This window comes from Asterias amurensis, chromosome 1 (assembly GCF_032118995.1).
Source record: "Asterias amurensis chromosome 1, ASM3211899v1".
NCBI classification, from domain to species: domain Eukaryota; kingdom Metazoa; phylum Echinodermata; class Asteroidea; order Forcipulatida; family Asteriidae; genus Asterias; species Asterias amurensis.
In genome coordinates, this window is record NC_092648.1 from 15,734,433 (window position 1) to 15,757,003 (window position 22,571).

Sequence of the window (22,571 nt, forward strand, 5' to 3'; positions counted from 1 at the left end):
AAGGCCTGAACGTACAAACACTGGAAACTGATGCACTACGTTATGGTACAATCATCCCATTCCCTGAAATGATGTCACTGTACAAAAACGCATGAAGATCCAACTTGTAATCTACATTACTGTGTGCTGTCCGATCAGTAACGATTTACATACAGTACACCATTAGAGGAAGAATTTACCATGCATTTACTCCTTGTGTAGGTTGTTGTCCTTTGAATAGTTCATATCATTTCCAGATGGTATGGAAGTAGTCTGCGTACATGTCATACACAAGACTTAGGATAGCTTATCGGTACATCTGTGTACTAATCATCTTAGAATTTTATTTCATAATAATCTATGCACTTGTTGATGTAACATTACAGCAGCTGTCAAATACTAGAACAGTGTTCGAGTATCAGTGTCATGAAATCTGGCCTTAAATACCACTTGGGTCAAAAGTCATTATCCAGAACATGTTAATATCAATGCACTAATTAGCACAGTGTACAGTATGTTATGGCATATATCCATTAACAAGGACACATCAACTGTAACTGGATAGTTAAAGACTCCTTGGTCAACATCTCCACATGAGTCCAGACATTGATTCTGGTGATTCGAGACTCAGTGACTGGTATAGATTCAGTAGAGGGTACCCGTCTTGTTCTATCTCTGGATGACTTCTTCTTATTTTTGATAACACTTGTCCTAACTCAACAAAAGACTAGTCTTACTCTATGTGAAATGCACCCCTGACTTTATATTATTTATTATTATTTTAATTTTAATTTTTTTTTTTTTGGGGGGGGGATGCGGGTACTTTAAAATAGTTTAAAAGGACATGGTGCCCTCTGCATGTATCTAAATTAGATCCAACAAAAGCTTTTGTAAACTATGTAATTCCCCAAACCAGTTGATTCCATCCTGGCTTTTCTACCCAGAGCTCAAGTGTCTGTCACAGCTCCGCTATCACTGAAGAAGAAAAAAACCCTACATTACACATCTTCACTTTTTGTACATAATTATTCTCCAGACAATTCATGATGCATCCCATTATTCTCTTGTGCCATGGTCATTCTTGCGGAATTCCAACCGTCTGGATGTACCCCATAGTTACTGCAGCCTAATCACTGCCCCAGGAAATCAACTTGGAGCTATGGCGTCCTGCTGATAATTTCCAAATTATCATTCCTAGCAAATGGCATTGTATAATGTCTTCCAATCTATGGATGTCGCTGATAGAGCAGACCAAAAGTACACTGTTGGTTTAATAACAAAATGTGTGTATCCCCAATGGCATTGCACTGCACATCGGAGAGCGAGGTTTAAGTCAGGATTTGTTAAATTTGCTGGAAATTTAAATAATGGGTGTCCAAATTGTTCAATGACAGAGGAAACTGGGTGTCCAAATTTACAACAAGGGTGTCCAACTGACATCCAGACACCCCTCTGGCTAAACACTAAGGGTGAGAGCAACCATGATGCAAAAACAATAACAATGTCCACTACATTAAAATGTGTAGATTTGTCAGTTGTGAATTATTTGAACATCATGTGCACCCTGGAAACCTGATCAATCACTGCTCTGTCCATGTCAGCATAAGGATCATCATATTGTAACAGATATGACACAGAGTGGAAACAACACTTGGGCAAGTTGGCCCTTGGAAAAAAAACTCAATTTTTTTTATTGAGACAAGCAGCTGTAGGCCTGTGTAGGCCTACATATGTATGATACAGTGTTGTCTTCTCAGGATAAGAACAATCTTGCAGATTTTTCTGAACGTAGGAAGCCAGACTTAGGCCTCTACACGTATGTAAACTTGTAAAAATGTTAGGCCTGAAGCAGTGCAAATGTGCTTTGTACGTATTGCTGTTACATGATGTAAACATGTAGCCAAGAAAATCAGCTGAGTAGTCGGTCACAGTACAAAGTTGGTTGGTTGGATGCTTGATTTTTTTATTTCCACTCATGCAATACATACATAATTGGTTACACATAGTACATGCGTAGCACACAATTTTATATTTAAAATGGGGTACAGGTACCACACAACTACCCCAAACCCATTGTTCTTTATTTGTTCAAAAGTTATCCATTGAACAAAAAAAGTATGTCAATTCTTTCTTGGGCACATACCCTGACAGATAACAAAAACATCAGGATGACAACAAAAAGGAATAGTTGTCACTTTCTAAGACAACCATGGAAGGTGGAGAAATACACAGCTTTTGAGAATTAAAAAAAAGCGTCTTACATGTGCTGCTGTATGTGCAGGTACAGAGGGCATGATGTACAGTACATTTGTACACAGTTACAGTTATACCCATGTGTAATGTATGTGAGTAATCAACAGGGAGTGCATGGCAAACAACAATCACTGCTGTAAAGTCCTTTAGCCAAGGGCCAGTACACACTTCTATCCCCAAAGCCCCCAACGTACCCGGTGCATTGAATCACTGTGTCTGTGTGGCATTTACAATACGCAGGAACACACAAACACAAACTTGATCCTTCCATGCACCAATAGATATGAATATGCATGAAGCCAATTAGCTTATTTTCTACGTCTCAGCAGGGATGGGTTCTGAGTTAGTGAACATGTTGGGCTGTCCTACTGAGTGAATGGAGAAGACATCTTACAATCTTCTCATACCTTCTTGGCATGATTTCATCATCTTATCACGAACTCTAAGGGACAGGTATTTGATGTGTCAGGCTGGCGCATTCCCAGTTGCATACTTACATGCACTAGTGTACAGTGTGTTGCTCATTGTAAGGGATGTTTCATTGTAAGGGATGTTGCACACTCAGATTTAAGTTCTCACAAACACAAAAAACACAAACATGTAGGCCCCTACTGAGAGAAAACTTGTCATACTAGGCTGAAGAAAAGACCATGGAAAAGACAAACCATTCACACTGCGTACAAACTAATTAAAATTCACAATCTCTAACACCATCGACCTGACACTGTATTAACCCAAGACACACCTATTTTTAATTTGTTCTTCAATTTGATTCCGTACTCGCATAATCAAAATAAAAAATCACTGCACGAACATATTTTACGAGAGACTGTGAGTGTGAATTAAATTTCTCATCTTACTCAGCATCCCATCTTACTCAATGCTCCGAACTTATGACTCAAAAGACAATCTTGGAGGTATGGGATGTGTAAAGGTTACCTTCACACCTGAGATTTTTTACCTTGGCTTATTCAATAAACAGCATTCAGAAATACCTCAGACAGTTTCGCTATTCCTATTGGTGGAGAGCGAGTCACGTGGGTGTGTATAAACCTTTGTTTATGACCTGTAAAAAGTGTTAATTCATGGGCGTGACACGCGACCTTGCACCTGTTCTTATAAGACAGTTTCTTCATTCCTATTGGTCAAGAGCAGCGGCCTGGACAGTTGTGCTACATCACGCGATACGCACGACGCGCACAGCATTCCCTTATAAGGAGTTGTTTACCCGAGGGCGGCGGAGGGCTTTACCATTTCATAGCTGGAGGGGTGTTGTGTTGAAAGAAATCATTGAACAATTATAATTTTTGCATTTATTTTACTTTTTGACCAAAAAGTGATGATGTTTTTGACCGAAAGATATTTATGAATGGGAATCAAAGTGTGTTGAATCGGTTTTCAACTAGTGGTTTAAACCCGCCGAGGCCTGGTTCTTGATAATTTACCTCGACTTTGTCTCGCTAAAATTATCAAGAACCAGGCCTCGTTGGGATTAAACCACTAGTTAAAAAACCTCTTCACCACACATTAATTCCCTTAGTAAACTCATGCGAAACATTATTCAAACTCAAGCCACAAGAGTACAGGGGTCATACATGTACTTAATAATTGTAAAGTGAGAAATATAAACTCAGCAAACCTCAGGAGAACCTTGATAAAAACATGTCTTGGGCTAGGTGTAGTGATAATCTGTTTCAGCGTATGCAGGCCTCTCTGCAAGGTCTTTCTCAAAGTTAAGGGGGGATGCTAACAATGTTTATCCAAAAAGCACAGTGCCTTGAAATAAAATGTATTTCCCGTTTAAGGAACACGTTGCCTTGGATCGGTCGAGTTGGTCTTTGAAAAGCATTTGTAACCGTTTGTTATAAAATGCACACGGGTAGAAAGATGTTTTAAAAGTAGAATACAATGATCCACACAAACATGCTGCGAAATTGCACGGTTTTCCTTTAACCTTGTTGACTAACACGGTCGGCCATTTATGCCGAGTCAAATTAAGTTCGCAAAGTAAAAGGAAAACCACGTAATTTCGGGGAATATTTGTGTGGATCATTGTATTCTTCTTTTAAAACATCTTTCCAACCATATGCATTTTATAACAAACGGTTAAAAACGCTTTTTATGGACCAACTCGTCCGATCCAAGGCAACATGTTCCTTTAACATACAAAGACTCGAAACAGTGTACATTCAGTTCTCAAGCGTGTTCTTTTTCCAAGCCTTGAAGTTCATCTTGGAGAGGGCAAGGACCTTTTTATTTTGTAAAGGGCACTTCTGTTGGAAAATCTTTGAGTCTCAGAGAAAGTTTTGAAGGGGCACCAAGGCAAAGACCAGGGCAATGGAGGCCATGGCTTTTATGCAATTTCTTAGTTTTTCTTAGTAACAGTAATTCCCCTACTTCAAGCTGCTGTGAATGTCTTACCTCATCATCAATGCCATCTTTACTGGAATTCTTGTTGTTGCCTCCCGCTGGTTTACTTGCGGCCTGTGTGAACAAACAAATTACAAGTTGAACTTCTCTTTGCAATACTTAAAGACACTTACTATTCTGACTTAGTACATGTAACAGAACCGCAATCCACTTTGGCCTTTAAGGTAGGGTCACAGGATCTTGTTTTTGTAATGTAAGTGCTGATTTATAAGGCTGAATTATAACTTACAATAAAACTCACTTGTGAAAGTTTCAGCTGAGTACAGCTGATAATTTTCATCAAGATTGTGAATCCATTCACATTCAGTGTGGTGATAATGGGTACTATGTAAATTGCATCTGGCTGCAGCATTAAAAAACATAGCCTACACTATGGAAAGTTGAATCTCTGAAATTGGCCTTTAGGTGACCGTTGTAGATTCAAACTGAAATAATTCACAGGATGCTTAAAAAACTCATAACCATTAAAAGATAAAGCAAAACAAAAAGCACAGAAATCTGACCGGCAATTATAAATTTACAATGAAATACAGATTCAAGTCATCTAAGTAAGGTGTCTAATGTGGAACGCCAATACAAACAAACCATTCTACACAGTTTCAAGAACACCTCAAGGGTAGATCTTCTTTATAGTGACCTGTCCCACCTCTCCTACAAAACACGCATTATGGTTTTCATTCACACCGAGCCCTGAAGGAAGAAGCTCAAATAATACAGGCCTCCATAGACAATTTCCTGAAGATTGTTTTTAGTGGGACAACAGGGAGTTCTTCTCCTTAAAATTACCCCAGTAAAAGTTCAACAAAAACATAACACACTGCCGCGTGCAGTTAACAAATCTATTTTAATTCCAAACTTTAGTATAATACTTTGGCGATTGACCGCAATATTAATTATTATTTTAACAATGATGTCAACTTCACAAAGCTAAATTTTTCATACTCAACAGAAACTCTGTTTTATCGGACTCAAAGTCAACAATTGATTCACCTAGTTTTCTTTTTTAATTTTAGTTATGATACAGCGAGGTATTGTTACACAATTTTGAAACATAAGACGGGAGGACTTGTTTCATCGTGAGTTTACTGGCCCAACAGTAAAATCACTGGCCCAGGGCCTGCGGTCCAGTGTAAATTTCGAGCAGCGAGGCACAGGCAATCAGGCAAGAAAAGGTAAATGCACCAAGGTATTTTGTCCTTAGTAAAAGGGCACCATACAATAAGAAACTTGTGAATTTCTACTGGAGCATTTCAAGGGCACCAAAGCAATGACCATGAAGGGAATCGCCTTTGTTGCCTCCGTGAATTATCAGACCCGGGCAATACACATTGGAAATGCTTGGGCCTGAGATAAGAACCTGATTTACACTAATTCAACAGCTGGGTAAACTAGTCGGTCCCAATCCCGTCGCTATCATCCGGTGAGACAATTCTGCTTGAGGTGCTGTCACCTTTGAGAAAAAGGAGGATATGCCTTAATATTCAACAAAGCAGGTCTGATGCTCCATGGAGGCAATGAAGGCATTGCCCCGGGTCATTGCCTTTGTGTCCCTTGAAATATTCCAATAGAGATTTACAATTTAGTCAGACTAGAAGTGCCCTTTATCAAGGAGACGCCCTGGTTCCCTTGCCCTTTCAAAAAAAAACACCCGCAAGTAGTTGATCTAACATCTCTGGCAACACGTAGTGCTATATCTTGTTTAGTTATTAAAACAAGCTGAAGTTTCTGTGGAACTGTGCGGCTCCATGCAATGGCTCAGACCTTGGAGCTCCATTCTCAGACATATTGTACCACTAAGCATGCATCTCTGGTGGTCACTGACTTTGCCCTTGGCAGAAGAAAAACAAATATCCTACCCTGGCTACTACGGAATGGTAAATCACTGAGATATTACAGGAGATTTTCCATTCAGTGGTAGCTGATACTCCTGCCATGTTCGCTCAATGCAGCTCGCCTACACTACATCATACGTGATGCAGTTTTTAAGGATGTTTATAAAAAGCAATGAAAATACTGTACATCCACACACGTAATCCTATCATAGCACAAAAAGAGGAAGCAATACCCTGATTATACATGAACTGTGTACGGATACAGCATTTCTAATCTGACATACATGTACTGTACATGTAGTGAAGGTCCATGTATACAGTAGAAGAGCTCACGCCATGTTTGTGGTGTTTACAAGACATGTTGAACACCCTGCTGTCAATTAACATTTTGAGGCCTTTGTTAACATGTCATTCGTGACAAGGCCATTTCTCCTATTAGTGAAGGGAACCTCAAATAAGGGCACCAAGGCAGGGGTGAGATTGCAACTGTCTCTATCCCAGTGTGCTACATGTACATGTACGCATAAGAATGTACATGTAAGATGCATCCAATAATATTGTCAATGTGTTTTCTGTAGATTATATGTGTGTGAGCACTGAGCAATTTGGAAAACTTGATTCAATTTTTGAAAAACCCAAATTATGTTGAACCTGGGTGATGATTACTACGTATATTAATCGATTTGTCAACATCTCTGGCTAGGATTAACAGTCAAGAGCATAGGTACAGTAAAAAAAACAATGCATTTTATAAGACACAAACAAAAACAAACTTTAATCTTAAACAATGTCAAATAAGCAAACACCCTTTTACTTGCTGATATTTTTGGACAATCAAAACCACATCAAAAAAAAAAATAAAATAAAAATAAGTGTATGGTATTCACACCAGCAGTATTCAATCCATTGTGCCTCCTTGTGTGTCTGTGCATTTCTCATACTACTCATTTCATGTTAACCACAACTACTGTCTACCTAGGTAAAAAAAGTGACACCTGAGAATGGGGATGTATGAATTGCTTACTGCAAGGTTATTGAACTCAGCAGCCTGAGTCTGACTGCTTGTTCCAATCATTATTGGCTGACGTCAAACACAATACCAGACTCTAAGGGCTATGTGATCACCTGATGCTGCTTTGAACATCATGGTTTCTTTTTAAGGTACCCGGCCAAGCGACCTCAAGTACTTTAGTAATATCAATTTTCTACAATCTAAATTTAAATATTATCAATACTATTTTATGCGGTTCAAATTTTTCTTTCACACTTCTAAACTGAATCAATGTTTCTAGTTTATTGAGAATTGAGATTAGGAATCAAAGTTTCACACCGAGATAAAATATTTCTCTTCCCTAAAAACAAATAGTTGAGTTAAAGGCAGTGGACACTAATTGGTAATTACTCAAAATAATTATTAGCATAAAACCTTTCTTGGTAAAGAGTAACGGGGAGAGGTTGATGGTATAAAACAATGTGAGAAACGGCTCCCTCTGAAGTGCCATAGTTTTCGAGAAAGATGTAATTTTCCACGAATTTGATTTCGAGACCTCAAGTTAAAACTTGAGGTCTCGAAATCAACCATCTAAACGCACACAATTTCGTGTGACAAGGGTGTTTTTTTCTTTCATTATTATCTCGCAAGTTCGATGACCGATTGAGCTCAAATTTTCACAGGTTAGTTATTTTATGCATATGTTTAGATACACCAACTGTGAAGGCTAGTCTTTGACAATTACCAATACTGCCTTTAACAGTTGTTCGTCTCCCTCTATGCTTTTCTCATGTCTCAACTACAGTTTAGTCTCAAAAACATCTGCCATACTTTGGCTAAAGAAATAGCAATCTGTTAATATTAACTGGCCATGCAAACTTGCCATCACAGCTGTAGAAAGGGTTTTTACAATGAGCCTCCACCTACTTTCACAAAGTCATGTATTGACCACTTGCACGCGCATCACTCGCGGCGACCAATGCCACGCTCACCATATTGGTGGGCAGTTAGGTTTACGCGTATTAACGCCGCGTCGCCTAAAATGCACACTTTACCGCATAACGCGCAGCATAGAGTTATATATAAAAACGCACAGTGAAATTGCCCACTTGTATGGCGTATTCAAGATTTTTCTGCTGATGACGTCAGGTGAAATGGGTCAATACAATGACTTTGTAAAGGTTATATTCTACAGATCAAATTAAAGGAACACGTTGCCTTGGATCGGACGAGTTGGTCAAAACAAAAGCGTTTGTAACCGTTTTTTATAAAATGCATATGGTTGGAAAGATGTTTTAAAAGTAGAATACAATGATCCACACAGTTTTGCCTCGAAATTGCGTGGTTTTCCTTCTACTGTGCGAACTAACATGGTCGGCCATTTATGGGAGTCAAAATTTTGACCCCCATAAATGGCCGACGTGTTAGTCGACGAGGTAAAAGGAAAACCACGCAATTTCGAGGCATGTTTGTGTGGATCATTGTATTTTACTTTTACAACATCTTTCTACCCATATGCATTTTATAAAAAACGGTTACAAACGCTTTTCAAAGACCAACTCGACCGATCCAAGGCAACGTGTTCCTTTAATTGTGTTCTTGTAAAAAAGACCTGTTTCTTTTGGACACCCTGTTTTCAATTAACATTTCCAACGTTTGTTAACGATTTTCAAGACAAGGCCATCCAATTGCATTTTTCCCTTTCCACAAAGTAAATTGAATACAAACTTGACCAGCAAAAACAAAGTGATGTTTATATTTCTATTGAGCTCAATGCGTCCTGCTTTGATTTTCATTCCAGCTGTCATGCTGTGTTACCCTTCAATGAAAGGTTACTGTAGTGACATTTATGCCCGACTGCACATTATGCGTTATATTCATACCTTGGGACTATTGTCTGGTTGTTGTTCATTCTGTTCTACTTTTGATGGTAGATAATAGATGCTACAAACATATGCTTGGACTTGTTCAGACGTTTTACAGAAGTTTACTTCATTGTTCTATTCCTTGCGTTATTTGCAGAAACATTTTGCATGCAATGTCCTACTGCACGAATGAACCTTTGACTTAGAAATAGCCATTGTTATTTTAAGTTCAATGTAAAGGTTAAACCATAAAGAGTCTGACACTTTGTTCTTGTCAGAACCAGGCAGTTTTTCCTTCATAAAGGGTTCCTCTGTAAGACAAATAACAATTTTTACTGACATTTCAAGTGGCACCAAGGCACAGATTTCCTTCCATGAAGTATCAAACTTAAATTTTTCATTGAAGGTTCACCTGCTAAACTCACCTAGATCCATACATAACTAACTGTTACAACAATTGTATTTGTTTTGAATATAAACTACACTGAAAAAGCCAACGTAGACTGAGTAATGAATTATTACCATTCACACAGTGAATAAAAAGAGAAGTTGGTGTCAACGACGAATTCGGTGTCAAGAGGAGTATTAATTGGAGATGAGACGTTATCAGCCAGCAGGAAAACCTCTAGATACACGTAGCCTGGGCGACCCACAATTGGGTATTAATCAGGTAGTGTACTGAAAACCCCCAACAGTCCTTCTGAATTGAAAATCACAGGCGTGTGGAAAAAAACACATTTTCCCGAGGGATGTGATTTTGGTTACGCCAAAACAGATTACGCCAAAACTGAATGCCAAGGCGTATATTTAAGAGGGATCCAGCGTGTGATTATTCGCACTCATGGGTAAGCTTTTAGGCGTGCGATGGCGTGCGGGTGCGATCGCACACCTCAAATCAGAAGGACTGCAACTACTGTCAGGCTTACAGACGCAAGAGACAGGGGAAGTGTTTGTCTTCCAAACAGATCTTATTGATCATCATAAACATGCTACATTAACAAGGGCTACTTTCAAAAATGTTCCAACTACACTCTACAGAAATAAATATTGCCACTCAGTATATTTTGAATAATTGGAACTTGAAAGGGAAAACAACTTTGACTTGACAAATGCGAAGTGAATTTGACGTCACACAGCTATTTTCGAAGCAAATGTTTCGCAGGAGACTGTTACGAATTATTCAGAGCTAATTTGTGACGTCAAAATTCGCTTTGCAATCACATCGCAGGAAGTATGAACCTGGCATAAGATTGTAAAGAGTAAGGATTTTGAAGTCTACACATTTTTTCTAAAATTAGAAAAACAACAGTACAGTCATGATCATGACAGCAGTGCCAACATTTTGTTGTTAAACATGTTCTACTTTCCTCCCAAAACATTGCGGATCTAAATAATGTCAATGACAATGACATCAACTTTAAATTAAATAATACTAGGGCGTGTGCCTATCCCCCATAATAATAATTTGAAATTAAGATAAATGCAGACTTTTAGTCTTTGATAAATATAAATAAAACAACATTATAATTTCATCCAAATGTTCAATGATGGAGCTTCACTCCTGCTCGCTTTGTACATTTGCCATTTTGACAGGATTTTTTGGTTGAATTTACAAAACTTTGCTTGTTGTATAAATATGCAGACAAAATAATTGTAACTGAAATTGTTGTAATTGTATTTTTGTACAAAAAAAAGCCATAACAACATCAACAAGTTTGGAAAGAAAATGTACATCTACACTCATACTGCAATTAAGCCAAACGTCGATTTCGTCAATGGCTATGACTGCGTACACTCAACACTACATCTACCTAGATATCACTGGCCATTACCATCCATGCAGTGAGCCACCATGTTCATCATCATTGTGGCATTTATGGAACTATACCAACCATACACACACAACGTGCAAACAGTACTAACACAATGGCGCCACAAAACGTCTTTACTCGACATTCTCAGCGCCAAATAAACGAGATATTACACCTATATGAACGATCGGTGTTTTCTAGTCAACTCACCTTGTCTTTCTTGGTCTTATTCGGCATGTCTAGGGTGGTTTTGGCCTCTTATTTCCTACATTAAGTTACGCATTTTTTACCGGGAGATAGGAGCATAGACGGTAACATAACACACTGCTCATCAAACAAGCCTTGCAATAGGTCAGATACAGTCACGTGATACCCGTCGTTGATGGAATGGTCGGAGAAATCCCGTGTAAGCCAACCTCGTTCCCATTGTATGGATAGTTCTGGTTCATTCGTGTGGATTCGGGTGGAGATTTTGCGCCAAAACTAATGATTTTGTTTCAAATCTTTAAGTTCTATTAAAATGTATTTTATCCCTTCCATCTATCTTCCCTGATTCGCCATCTTAATAACACAAATAAAAAGGCAGGCTTGTATAGTACTTAGTAATTAAACAAAAAACATGGTTGTGAGGCCTAAACCACTTAATGAACTATACAGTAGACCTAATCATCGTGTCTCAGCAAACAATTCGGCGAGTTGATCAGATGAAATGATTAATAATTTTGTCTTCCCATAATTATTGTCAATCGTTTGGTTATATATCCTTGCCACGTCCTTGAAAATCAATGTGGTTGTCTGCGTGAAAGATTTAGAAGGATCGATGCCCGGTCACAGGGAAAAATTAACTCCCCCCCCCCCCCCCCCCCCCCATTTTTATAAGGTCGGTGTCCTCAGCACTGGATTCTTAGAAAAACAGCAGGGCAGTTAACTACTCATATTTATGTAAGGGTGAGTTATTACCATAAAGTTATCGCCAATAAGATATACATTTATTCTGTACCAAAACAAAACTACTTGTGGTGAAATTTCGATCGTTTAAGATATTAATTCAATATCAATTTGGCGAAGCACTTCTCCGTAAGGAAGGCAGCCCAGCATTTTTTCTGAGTCTGCTGTTTTGTTGTGATCCTTTTGGATTTTGTCCGATTACCTTCTGTTTCTCAAATTTGTCCCCTATTTTGCTTTTTGTATGTCGCTTTTAGCCTACCTAAAATGATCACGTATAAAAGTTTGAACACATCTGGCAACAGCCGCCCTTGAAAATGGCGTCACCGATGGCATTGCTGTGTATTTCTAATTGTATATTTTTTAGAAAAAAGTTTATTATGTAAGCCTAAGGTTGAACAACAATTGGGTCACATAGGATATAGCCCATGGCAGGACTTAAATTGAGTTGTGGCCATAAGGTTTTTTTAGGAAACAGTTCGACAACATACTCCGTGAATGAGGAAGAAATATAGAGTGGAAGTCTATAATAGCTTCCTATTGAACTCAAGGTGGTTGTCACAAAAGCGCCAAAACCTCCATTCGGCAATGGCCGGCTGCACTTGGCCCGACTATTTCGATGCTTGACCTAAACTAGTTTCTACCACGAAATACATATCGGTTATGGTCAGATCAATGATCCATACGTGTGCCAAAACTCAGCTATGGAGCTCTCAGTTAAGTATAAACAGCGATGAGATAACTCATTGGAGGGCAATCCTCATAGGTATTTTCTTATGGTAAAAGTTGAGAATAATTTCGTACAGTGCAGCTCGCCACCAAACTGGCCTACCACCAGCCGTCTAGTGTTGCAATATCCATGTTCATTTAAAACATCCGCCTGATTCCCTTTGTTCTTGACAGATTTCCGGAATCCCAGCTGTAGAAACAATAGTTGGGCTACCAAGTTCTTTACTCTCATTTGGGACGATCCCAACTATGTTGGGAATCTATATCGGGGCGGAACACTTTGAAGAGAGAGCTCAGGCTCTTTGGAAATATCAACAATTAATTATCAGGTTGGGGGGGGGGGGGGTCTGCCGTGAAGTATACTTATAACATGAACATCATAAAGTTTATTAATATTGCCAAAAATGAGAAAACACATCAAAGAAGGAAAGAGCTGAACATGATGCCGGCATGCAGGCTGCTATCCGTCACGCGTTATCCTTTTCACAATGCATCCACTAACACCGTTTTACAGTGATTTAACACGGGCATAGGCCTAACTAACTACATGTACATGTATACATGTAATTGTTAAATTCCTTTATAAATAAAAAAAATGTATATTTAGATATATTTTGTCACCTGCGCTATCCTTTTGTCATTCATGTGTCTTTCCATATCCATTACGTATTATGAACACTGTGATACCTTTTCAGTTCCGTCTTGACAGCATGCAGCCATGCCCGACGGCGACATTCAGAACTCACGACCGGCTCCTCGATCCCACCCGTCTTTAACACTGTTTATGTCCGAGAACAATCCCTGGACACAACTACATGTAGTTGTCAACAGGGGGCGCTGATAATACTGACTTGCAGTGCTCTAACAGGCCGTACCCAAAATCCAAATTGGCGGCCACAGTCTTGACTGTCTCGATGTAGTCGTCATCAGAGACGGCCTAGAATTAGTGATCGAATTAAAGTCACCTGGAAGTGGTATTTTTTCAAAATAAAGCTTTTGTTACCAATATATGTGTTTTGATGAGTGGAATATGAATAAACAGTTAACTAAGGTTTTAAAAAATCAGTTCTTATGTTATTTACAAATTTAAGAGTAGACCCCGACCCGAGAGGGCGCTGTTCATGACGTCAATCGAGGCAGACTTTGCCTGTAATGCGTAGAGTAAACACAATTGCAAAGTACATGTACGGACCAAGTCGTGAGTTTGTACGTTTCAAAAAAAATGGTTTTTTTGGGGGTTTTTTTTCCGGCAATGCCGACCAGGTGTATTGCTGCTGAATGCAGAAAAACACTTTCTAAAATGTACCAACTCACGAATTGGACGTACATGTACTTTGCACGTGTGTTTACTATACGCATTGCAGGCAAAGTCTGCCTCGATTGACGTCACAAAAGGGGTAGGCAGAGTCAGGCCCCCAAACAACTTTCTATATTTTTTAAACATGTAAATCGTGACAAACAATTCCTAAAAAAATTGTTTTATTGTTCGTAAGCATATACTCTTATGTTTGAAAGAAAAAAAATTCTATTTCCAGGTGACTTTAATGGTTTCGAAAGGGTTATAAGCCTTGATACCTTGAAGGGAAAGGGCAGTTAAACAAAACATCTAAATTATATAGGTCATAGATGTTTTGTTTTCAACGTAATGCTGATTACTGTATATAGACATTCGTGAAAAAGATACAAAAAGGCACGTGTGAACGTGTCAGCTGAAAACTGTTTCAATAAAGTGCCGAGAAAATTGCAAAAAAAATATACAAACTTCCTTAGAATGTTCACAAGCCGCTTCTGGACTCGTCGAAGCCATCCATTTTGAGCGAGGTAGGTAGAGTGGGTAACGGACCAGTGTCAGATGCAATTGTGTCCGCCATGCAATACTGTCCGATCCGGACACTTTTGCATATGCAATCGTGTCCGGGGCTATGCAAAAACCGATGGGTGGACGTGTACATGACTACGCGTTATAGGCGACTGTGCATGTCTGAACCTACGTATTATGCGGCATGAATATCAACGTATTCTATAATTGCAGCCCCAACGGCCGAACATTTCCGATGTCATTCATGACATGCACTTAGCTTGTGTAAAAAAATGGCAAACGTGTTCCGTCGACCAAGGGTGTTTAATTTACTGCAAGGGCGGTTTTGCACGGGGGCGGACACAACTGCATATGCAAATGTGACCAGGCGGACACAATTGCATTATGCAGCAGCGTCCGGACGGACACGATTGCATTATACAAAACCGTCCGGCGAACATGATTGCATATGCAACAATGTCCTCCGGATAGTATTGCATAGAGGACATAATTGCATGCGACACCGGTCTATCGCAAAAGTCGAAAGGGCATTGGATCTGACACACCATGGCTCCAAATCAAACAACCGATTCAAGTATGAATCGTTTCACACATTAACATGTGTGGGAGTGGGAAATTATCCAAACCATATTTTGAAGGGAATGCTTTCTCATCATAACTATAACGTGAGATTTGTGGTATATTAACCACGTGTCGTCTCTTTTCGTTTGAGTATAACCGGGCACACCAACCCTCAACAACCAGCGAGGCAATTGAGAATCGGTAGTTTTGATTTTGGAAAGAATTACTGTATACTCTTTTAATGTAAAAGAGTGAACATTTCACTCTCTTATCCGAGTGATGTCAGTTTCGCCCTTTTGAGAGTGAATAACAATAATTATGTCTCACTCTTTTTGAGTGAACATTGAACGAACTTCACTCTAAATCGAGTTGAATGTACATGCCTATCAGTCTAGAAGAGAGTGTCCGCCTATTAAAATGGCTTCAAGTTGCAAGAATGCATGGTTGCAAGAACGCATGATTGCAAGAATGCATGATTGCAAGAATGCATGATTGCAAGAATGCATGATTGCAAGAATGCATTTTGCAAGAATGCATGATTGCAAGAATGCATGATTGCAAGAGTGGTATGGCGGACAAAACATGTGTTTTTTTTTCTCACTCTTTTGGATGTACATGTACCCCATGTACGTATATGCCCTATCAGAGATTCACGAATGGTGCTACAGTAAACCACACCTTATTACACTCCAACCATGCAGTTTTAAATCTTTCTCAAAATAGTTTTACTACCAACTGTTAGTGCTTCTCACAACGAAATTGAATGGTCAATATTTAGTACTTTTTAACACCAATCTTTTATGACCATTTCTTTAAACTGCGATGTCTTTAGAAAAATAACGACCTCACTCTGAAACTCGTGTGGAATTATTCAAAAGAAATCTTTAATACTTTGTTGTATACAAATATAGCACACTGCCTTTTTATGTTAGTTTTTACATGTAAAACAATATTTACAGATAACACTCAATTAACAAAATCATAATAACCCAAATCACAACCATGAGGTTCAAAACAGACAGGTAGAAGTAATTTGACATTCTCAACATGCAGCAAGGTGGCGCGTACAAAGGTAAACTGCTCACACACATCGCTAATAAACCACAGCGTTTTGAGTATTGCATATAAAAATTTAGAAAACATTAATGTGGCTTTAAAAACTGAAGTTTCGTATATCGTGCGTAACGTTTTAAATTGGAAAACAAACAAACCAAAAGTAAGATAAAACTTTGACATGGAAAATAATTCTTAGCCTGCACGTCACTGGGTCAGAGAGTGTGAAATTAATCATTCTTTGTTTGATAGTACGTGATGTCTTCATTCAGTGAAGTAATCTTCCTGAGTAATAGAAGATCTCTGCCAGTTTCTGGAAAGCCTGCTTTCAACTGGCTCTAACTCTAGGAATGATAGATGTTATAATAGTTCGTCTTCGCTCGGAGGTTGTCAGTTTCTTGGCCCATTTCCTAAACCGAGGAAAGTTTTTGTCGATCCAAATGTGTACTTTTGTGACTCTGTAAAGCAAAAAAATACAAAAAGAGAAGAAAAAATGAGAAGTGCACGGGACATAATCTAAAATGTCTGCCATACAAGCAATGTTGCACTATTAAGAAAACATAATCAAAACATTGGATGGTAAATGAGTTCGTCATGATATCTTATGGTTCGTCAAGATTTGTCATTCACTTTGTTTTATTGAGCCGTCTCCAGCCATATCGGAAAGCCATGTCTCATCACTCCTTGGTTTACAGAATCGGAGAATAAAACATCACTGTTGTATTATTTAATTTCTTATTATCAGAGCCATTTTCTGTGAAATATTTCTCTTTGAAATAAAATCATTTTAAAGAAAACTGGATCTGAAAACCTGAAAAAGACGAGAGCTGAATTCGCTTGTTGCGACCATAAAAGTGTTCACGTTTGTTGTTTCATGTACATGTAGGCCTATGATTGACCAAAGAAACCAAGTAACACTGTGTGCGACTATTTGTCAGCAGGACCAATTCTGTTTAACACTTAAATCCTCCGACGTTTAATGGTAAGGCGTTTGCTCCTGCTTTTGCCACTATTAAACCTGTTGTTCAGTGTGACGAACACGAAACAAAAAGTGCCACATGGAGACTCAAAACCAAGTAGAGAGAACATTGCCTTTGACAAAATATATCTCTGCGATTTTCCCGCCAAAGTGTCCCAATGCTCTTGAACGATGGCTGGGTCATATACTTACTGTTGATTGGTTTCTTCTCCTCCAGCCAGAATTTAAACCCTTGCTTTGCGTGTGTGTTGTACTGGTTGTATTTCCACGAGCGTCTTGGCTGCTCGCCTAGGTGCGAGGCGGAATATGCGTAGGGGGAGTCTGCGAGGTGTGGCTCCGACTGCTGCTTGGAGACTAGATTCAAAATGGAGAATCATTCGTATTACAATTTTGCCAATAGTGAGATGGAAAGTATATTCAAGTGAAGGACGAATTACACTCAAGACTAATAAGAACAAACCACAGTGTGTTTTCCCCTCTTTTTTACAAATACGTATTTGTGTCTACCTCATGTCCAAATTAGGACCGTGTATCTTCAATGACCAGAATGTCCTAATGAGCAGAAATCGTTCATTAGAAACAATTTGTATAACTATTCTTACCATAAGCGGTGTATCTTTCTCCACCCTCTCCTGCCCAGGGTGTTTTGATTGTGTACGGTTTAACGTGTGGGTCGGGACGAGGTTGTGGGGCGGATCTAATGATACCAGTACTGTTGCCAGCATACAGGGGAGGATTCTGTATCAATAAGAACAATAGGATTAAATAAAGCGAACACTTAAATTGTTATTACTGCTAAAAACTATTGAGAAGCCTTTATTATAATATTAAATTTAAAGAAACACTCCAAGCTAAGGCCAACAGAACACTTATGGCTTAAGAGGAAATATTTAGGATCTCAGAATTGGAATCATGCTTTTAACAGACTGATCAGAACGCAGATTCCGAGACCCGTGTGGCCTGACCCAGAAATGGGTCTAATTATTGACACCGAATCTATGATAAAATCTCATTTTGAAAACAAGTTTCCGGGTCAGCTTGACACAGAAAAGGGTCTGGCCCACTGGGACCCGGAAGATTTTCAAAGTGCACTGCGTACAACAGATCACAGAGCTGATAGATTCGTGTCCGTGTTCCCCTTGTATTAAACAAAATCAGGTGAGTCCTGCCAAATGACATCATGTAGAAAACATTCTTTAAAAAAAGTGAATACGGCTTTATCATTTAGAATAATACCGCATTGAAGTATAAAAAAAAATACATTTGCGTGTACCTCAATATCTGCACTAATCATATTATTATAATGTATCTTGTTAATCACTTACCACTCTGAGACTCTTTGCGTATGTCATTTGCTGAATCTGAAGATCTTTTGGTACATCAACACCAGCCACTATCCACTGTGGTAAATTGCCGTATGCGATTCTGTAAGGGGGAGATACGAAAGAGAAGAATGTTCCAAATGAATTATCTTTAGTGGTTTGAGTTGAAGATACAAAGACTATGTGTGGGATGTGTTACTTTAGACTGTGAACCTTATATTATTTTCCTAGACCCTCATGTTAATGTGTTTCCTGGGGTGGAAGATCTGATTTTCACACAAACCAGCTTAATCAGAAGGCTATTATACTTAGTAGTTTAAACTGCTCCGAGTACAATAAAGAAGTGTTTAGAAATTAAAAAACGTTTTCTTCATGTTAAGAATCATGTTGTCGAAAAAGGTACAATCTTTGTCATTCTCAAACTATATTTTGGGGGCTTTGAAAAAAAAAAGTTATGTTATAGTTTATATATCATTTTTCAATCGTGGTATCTCCATTGTCGACTTGAAACCCTCCCAATCAATCATTGGTGAAGTTTTCCCTGGACCCGCGTCATAACTTTGTCACCGTTTTCCGAAATAATTCTGACAATATTTATCGCTAACATTCACAGACAACCGACTGAATATTTATCATGTTGACAGATTCTTGACAAACGAGTAGCGGTGATTTTTCCAACAGATCACGGCGGCCATGACCCGGGGTGCTTACGATGTGAAATCTGAGGAAGCAGGGCTATCATAAAGTTACATTCAATTTTCACTTTCTATCCCCTGCAGTGTTGCAGTGTACTTATCTTTGCTTTAAAATGGAGGATTTACCTGTAAAGTGCTGATTGTGATCTGTTTAAAAATGGTAGGTTATCTATTTGTGGATCAAGATGTGAATGAAGACACACATAACCGTATAGCCAGGATTTTGAGCCGGTGTTAACCCTATTTATTTTCTTCATATTCGGTGGGAATATTGGCTCCATTATACCCGGCCAATTTCCATAAAATTTGTAATGAATTCGGGAATAAGACTCCTCATTCAAAACACACTCAAAAACCTTGAGGCTGTATAGGCGATAATGACGCATGTACATAATGCAAATAAAAAGAAACACCCTCCCAAAACAAGCAAACAAACAAAACAAACACCCCAACAAATTGAAGCAGTTAGGTTAACCCGATGGATGGACCAAAATGAGTACTTCAGAAAGGGAGGAATGAATTGAAATATCACAGAGAATTTTGCCACAAGCCCGTTCATGAGAAAATAAACCAATATTTCTGGCGGTAGTTTTTACGTCCTCATGAAATGACACGACGTGACCATGGGCTGGTCGTCATGTCGAGACTATCTAATTGAATAAATAAAAGGTAATCGTCTATGCATATATATACAAACATATGCCGCAGTCTTATGTAACAAAACTTGGCAAAGAAAACCGTATAATAAGCACACAATTTCTGATCAATAAAACAAAAACACCCATAATTTTATTTTAAATAAATTTGTTTGGTTCGAATTAACTTTAAAGATCATCAATTGACTTTAAAGGCATGAATAAAAAAAAAATACTCCAGTCGTACTTAAACGGGTTTTTATGTAACTCTAAAAACATGGGCCCGCCAATGTGATAAAGCTGCCCGTCATAAAACATTGCTCTGGAAAAAAATTGTTGAAAGAAAACAGCACATATCGACAATTATGGCGTTCAAGTTTGTGACATGTTTTGAGTACATGCATTATTATTGTCTTTGCTTGGAGATTAGTTGTGTTATATTCATGAAAGTTCGGGTTTACACCCTATGGATCCATTGGTGTGTTGCACAGTGTTGATCGACAGACCATAATCACAAAAAAGGGAGAAAGAGAGTTAAGTGTGTGTGACCAAATCCAAATCGCTTTCCACCGAAAAAATTATGAAAAGACAGAACAGTTACGAATGGATGTAAAACTACATTAGGTTCCCGGTTTTTAAGATAAAATCAAACTTTGATGGTTGCATGGGGAGGATACCCATGGGGATTCACAGATGGAGGGCTTTGTGGTTAAAATAATGGGTGACAATCCCCCTTTATCGTGATCTGTATCGCATATGAAGATCCCTATCACATAATGACTATACACACTTTATGCTTACCTGTTATCAAGATTTGCCGAATAACTTGGATACATCTTGCCCGGTTCCACTGGAGGACCAGAGCGCATTGCCATCCGTGTCGTCATGATTGCAATATAATAGAAATACTCTCACTTCGCAGTCAGAAGAAATTTCTGGGTTAAAACAACTCAAAATGTGTATCTTTCTTAGCAAATTATTGAAGGGAATTTATCAAGCCAGCAGATCTAAACTACACGCTGGAAGAGGTGCGTTATGATAACAAGCCGGCGCATGGGACGAGCACTTACATATGGATTATACCATTGTGTACAGTGTCTCCCGCAGTCGCGCCTGAATGAGTAAGTGGACAGCTGTTGCTTGGTTACTGTACACTTTGCCCCACACATGGATAGTAATAACGACCTCCAGAGGTCACGTTACGTTGTGATCATGTGTACCCGCCCCCCCCCCCCCCCCAATCTCACAGACGGTATCTGAACACTTTAGCACCTAGCAAACTTTGCACACACAAAAGGACAAGATTCAAACTTTTGAGGCACTCATTCTAAAACGGTAGAGTAACCACAGTTTTTCAGCGCCTCTCGAGCTCTGGGGGTCCGGGTTTTAACAACTGTGTGTGCGTTCGCTTAGCTTCCCTAGCACACAATTACCCCACGTTCGTCTTCGAACCAGAAAAAAAACCCCAGACACGTCACCACGTGAGCCTTCCCGTGGTGACGTCAGTGCACCTCGGGCCAGCCCCAAGTGACCCAATCCACATGTGTAAAATAAGCGAGCTGTTTTCGTGCTTAAGCGATTTTTTTTGCTTAAGCAGCTCTATGAAATTGGCCCCATGTTTTAACACACGTGCCATATAAAGAAATTTGAGTATTATCTTCTCTCCAAGCATCAGTAATATTAAAAGAAGAAAAACAAAATCCAAAATGGCCGCAGCTTAATAAACTAACTTCTACATTTTACATTTTACGTTTTGCATGGGTACTATATCCCTACTCGCCCCAGTCTTTCGGCTGCCATTAGGTTGGGGGAAACTTAAACAAACATCGAAACTAGTATTGGTGTAAGAAAAAGGCCGTCTCGTGTGACGAAGTAAATAGAAACATGACCATTCTCATTGAAACTGTGTTGAATGAGCTGCCAATCAAAGGTGCATGAGTAAAGAAACCCTAGATGTGTCAACATGTTTGATTAAACAAAGTGCCTAGAATGTAACCCATTTATAAGTGACCAGACTTTATTTAAGTATCAACAAATACACACACATTTACTCAATCTTTCAGTAGCATGGGTTAAGTTACCAAACCTAACCTTGTCTTGTGTAAAGTAACGATTTCTCTTAATAATTAGCCGGAGCTTTGTGTTTCTGTTCGAAATAGCTTATAAAATATTCCAGCCATTTGGGATGGAAATGAACTTGCATCACTCTGAATGGAATATAACAAGTCATACAATCAATGAAGCTGCAAAAGCTTATACCTTAAAGTGATAGTACAAGACAAGCTGGGTGAGAAGACTGCTAAATGTTAAAGAAACATCGGAGCGATTGTCAACCATTGTGTCCCTTGGAATGAAATGAAAACTTCATTTTGTTTCATGACTTTATTTTAAATAAGAGCTGATTAGAACAACTAATTCTTTAAGATCTTTTTTATTCAAGGCAAAAATATTTTCCGAGGCGACGGTATTGTATTTTGTTTTTCTTAGCTAAAAGTACACAAATTTTCTTAGCAATATGCTAAGAAAATTAGCTTAGAAGCAGCTGGAACTGGGCCCTAGTTAGTTACATACCCGGGTCCAATCTCAAAGACCTGCTTGGATAGAACATTTTTATAATCCCCAAACAATTTTGCATATCCCAGAAAAAGACTTGTCACCAGAAAAGAGCATTT

At 38.8% G+C, this 22,571-nt stretch overlaps 2 protein-coding genes across 4 annotated transcripts in view; both read right to left on the bottom strand.

The window, feature by feature from the left end:
- LOC139947296 (serine/threonine-protein phosphatase 2A 56 kDa regulatory subunit delta isoform-like) overlaps positions 1–13,601 on the bottom strand; it is a 59,077-nt gene extending 45,476 nt beyond the window's left edge. For 2 of the 3 annotated variants that reach the window (XM_071945208.1, XM_071945194.1), the window contains exons 1-2: positions 13,523–13,601; positions 4,654–4,716 (exon numbers count right to left, since the gene is read on the bottom strand). In XM_071945208.1, coding sequence (XP_071801309.1) covers positions 4,654–4,716; positions 13,523–13,570 — 111 coding nt within the window. In that variant the 5' untranslated portion in view covers positions 13,571–13,601. Of the gene's footprint in view, positions 1–4,653; positions 4,717–11,371; positions 11,499–13,522 lie in introns of those variants that run through there. The other variant, XM_071945200.1, reaches the window with a different exon arrangement.
- A 2,476-nt stretch (positions 13,602–16,077) lies between these two features.
- On the bottom strand, positions 16,078–20,968 carry LOC139939829 (uncharacterized). The gene is made up of 5 exons (XM_071935973.1): positions 20,701–20,968; positions 18,573–18,672; positions 17,850–17,985; positions 17,440–17,601; positions 16,078–16,726 (listed from the first exon to the last, which is right to left on the bottom strand). The coding sequence occupies exons 1-5, from the start codon at positions 20,784–20,786 to the stop codon at positions 16,659–16,661; spliced, it is 552 nt and encodes a 183-aa protein (XP_071792074.1). The 5' UTR covers positions 20,787–20,968; the 3' UTR covers positions 16,078–16,658.
- Positions 20,969–22,571: the final 1,603 nt, after the last annotated feature.

Coding starts and splice junctions, on each gene's coding strand:
- LOC139939829 (XM_071935973.1), bottom strand. CDS start 20,786: ATGACGACACGGATGGCAATGCGCTCTGGTCCTCCAGTGGAACCGGGC. Junction 18,673..20,700: donor TCGGCAAATCTTGATAACAG/GTAAGCATAAAG, acceptor TCCCCCTTACAG/AATCGCATACGGCAATTTAC. Junction 17,986..18,572: donor ACGCAAAGAGTCTCAGAGTG/GTAAGTGATTAA, acceptor TTATTGATACAG/AATCCTCCCCTGTATGCTGG.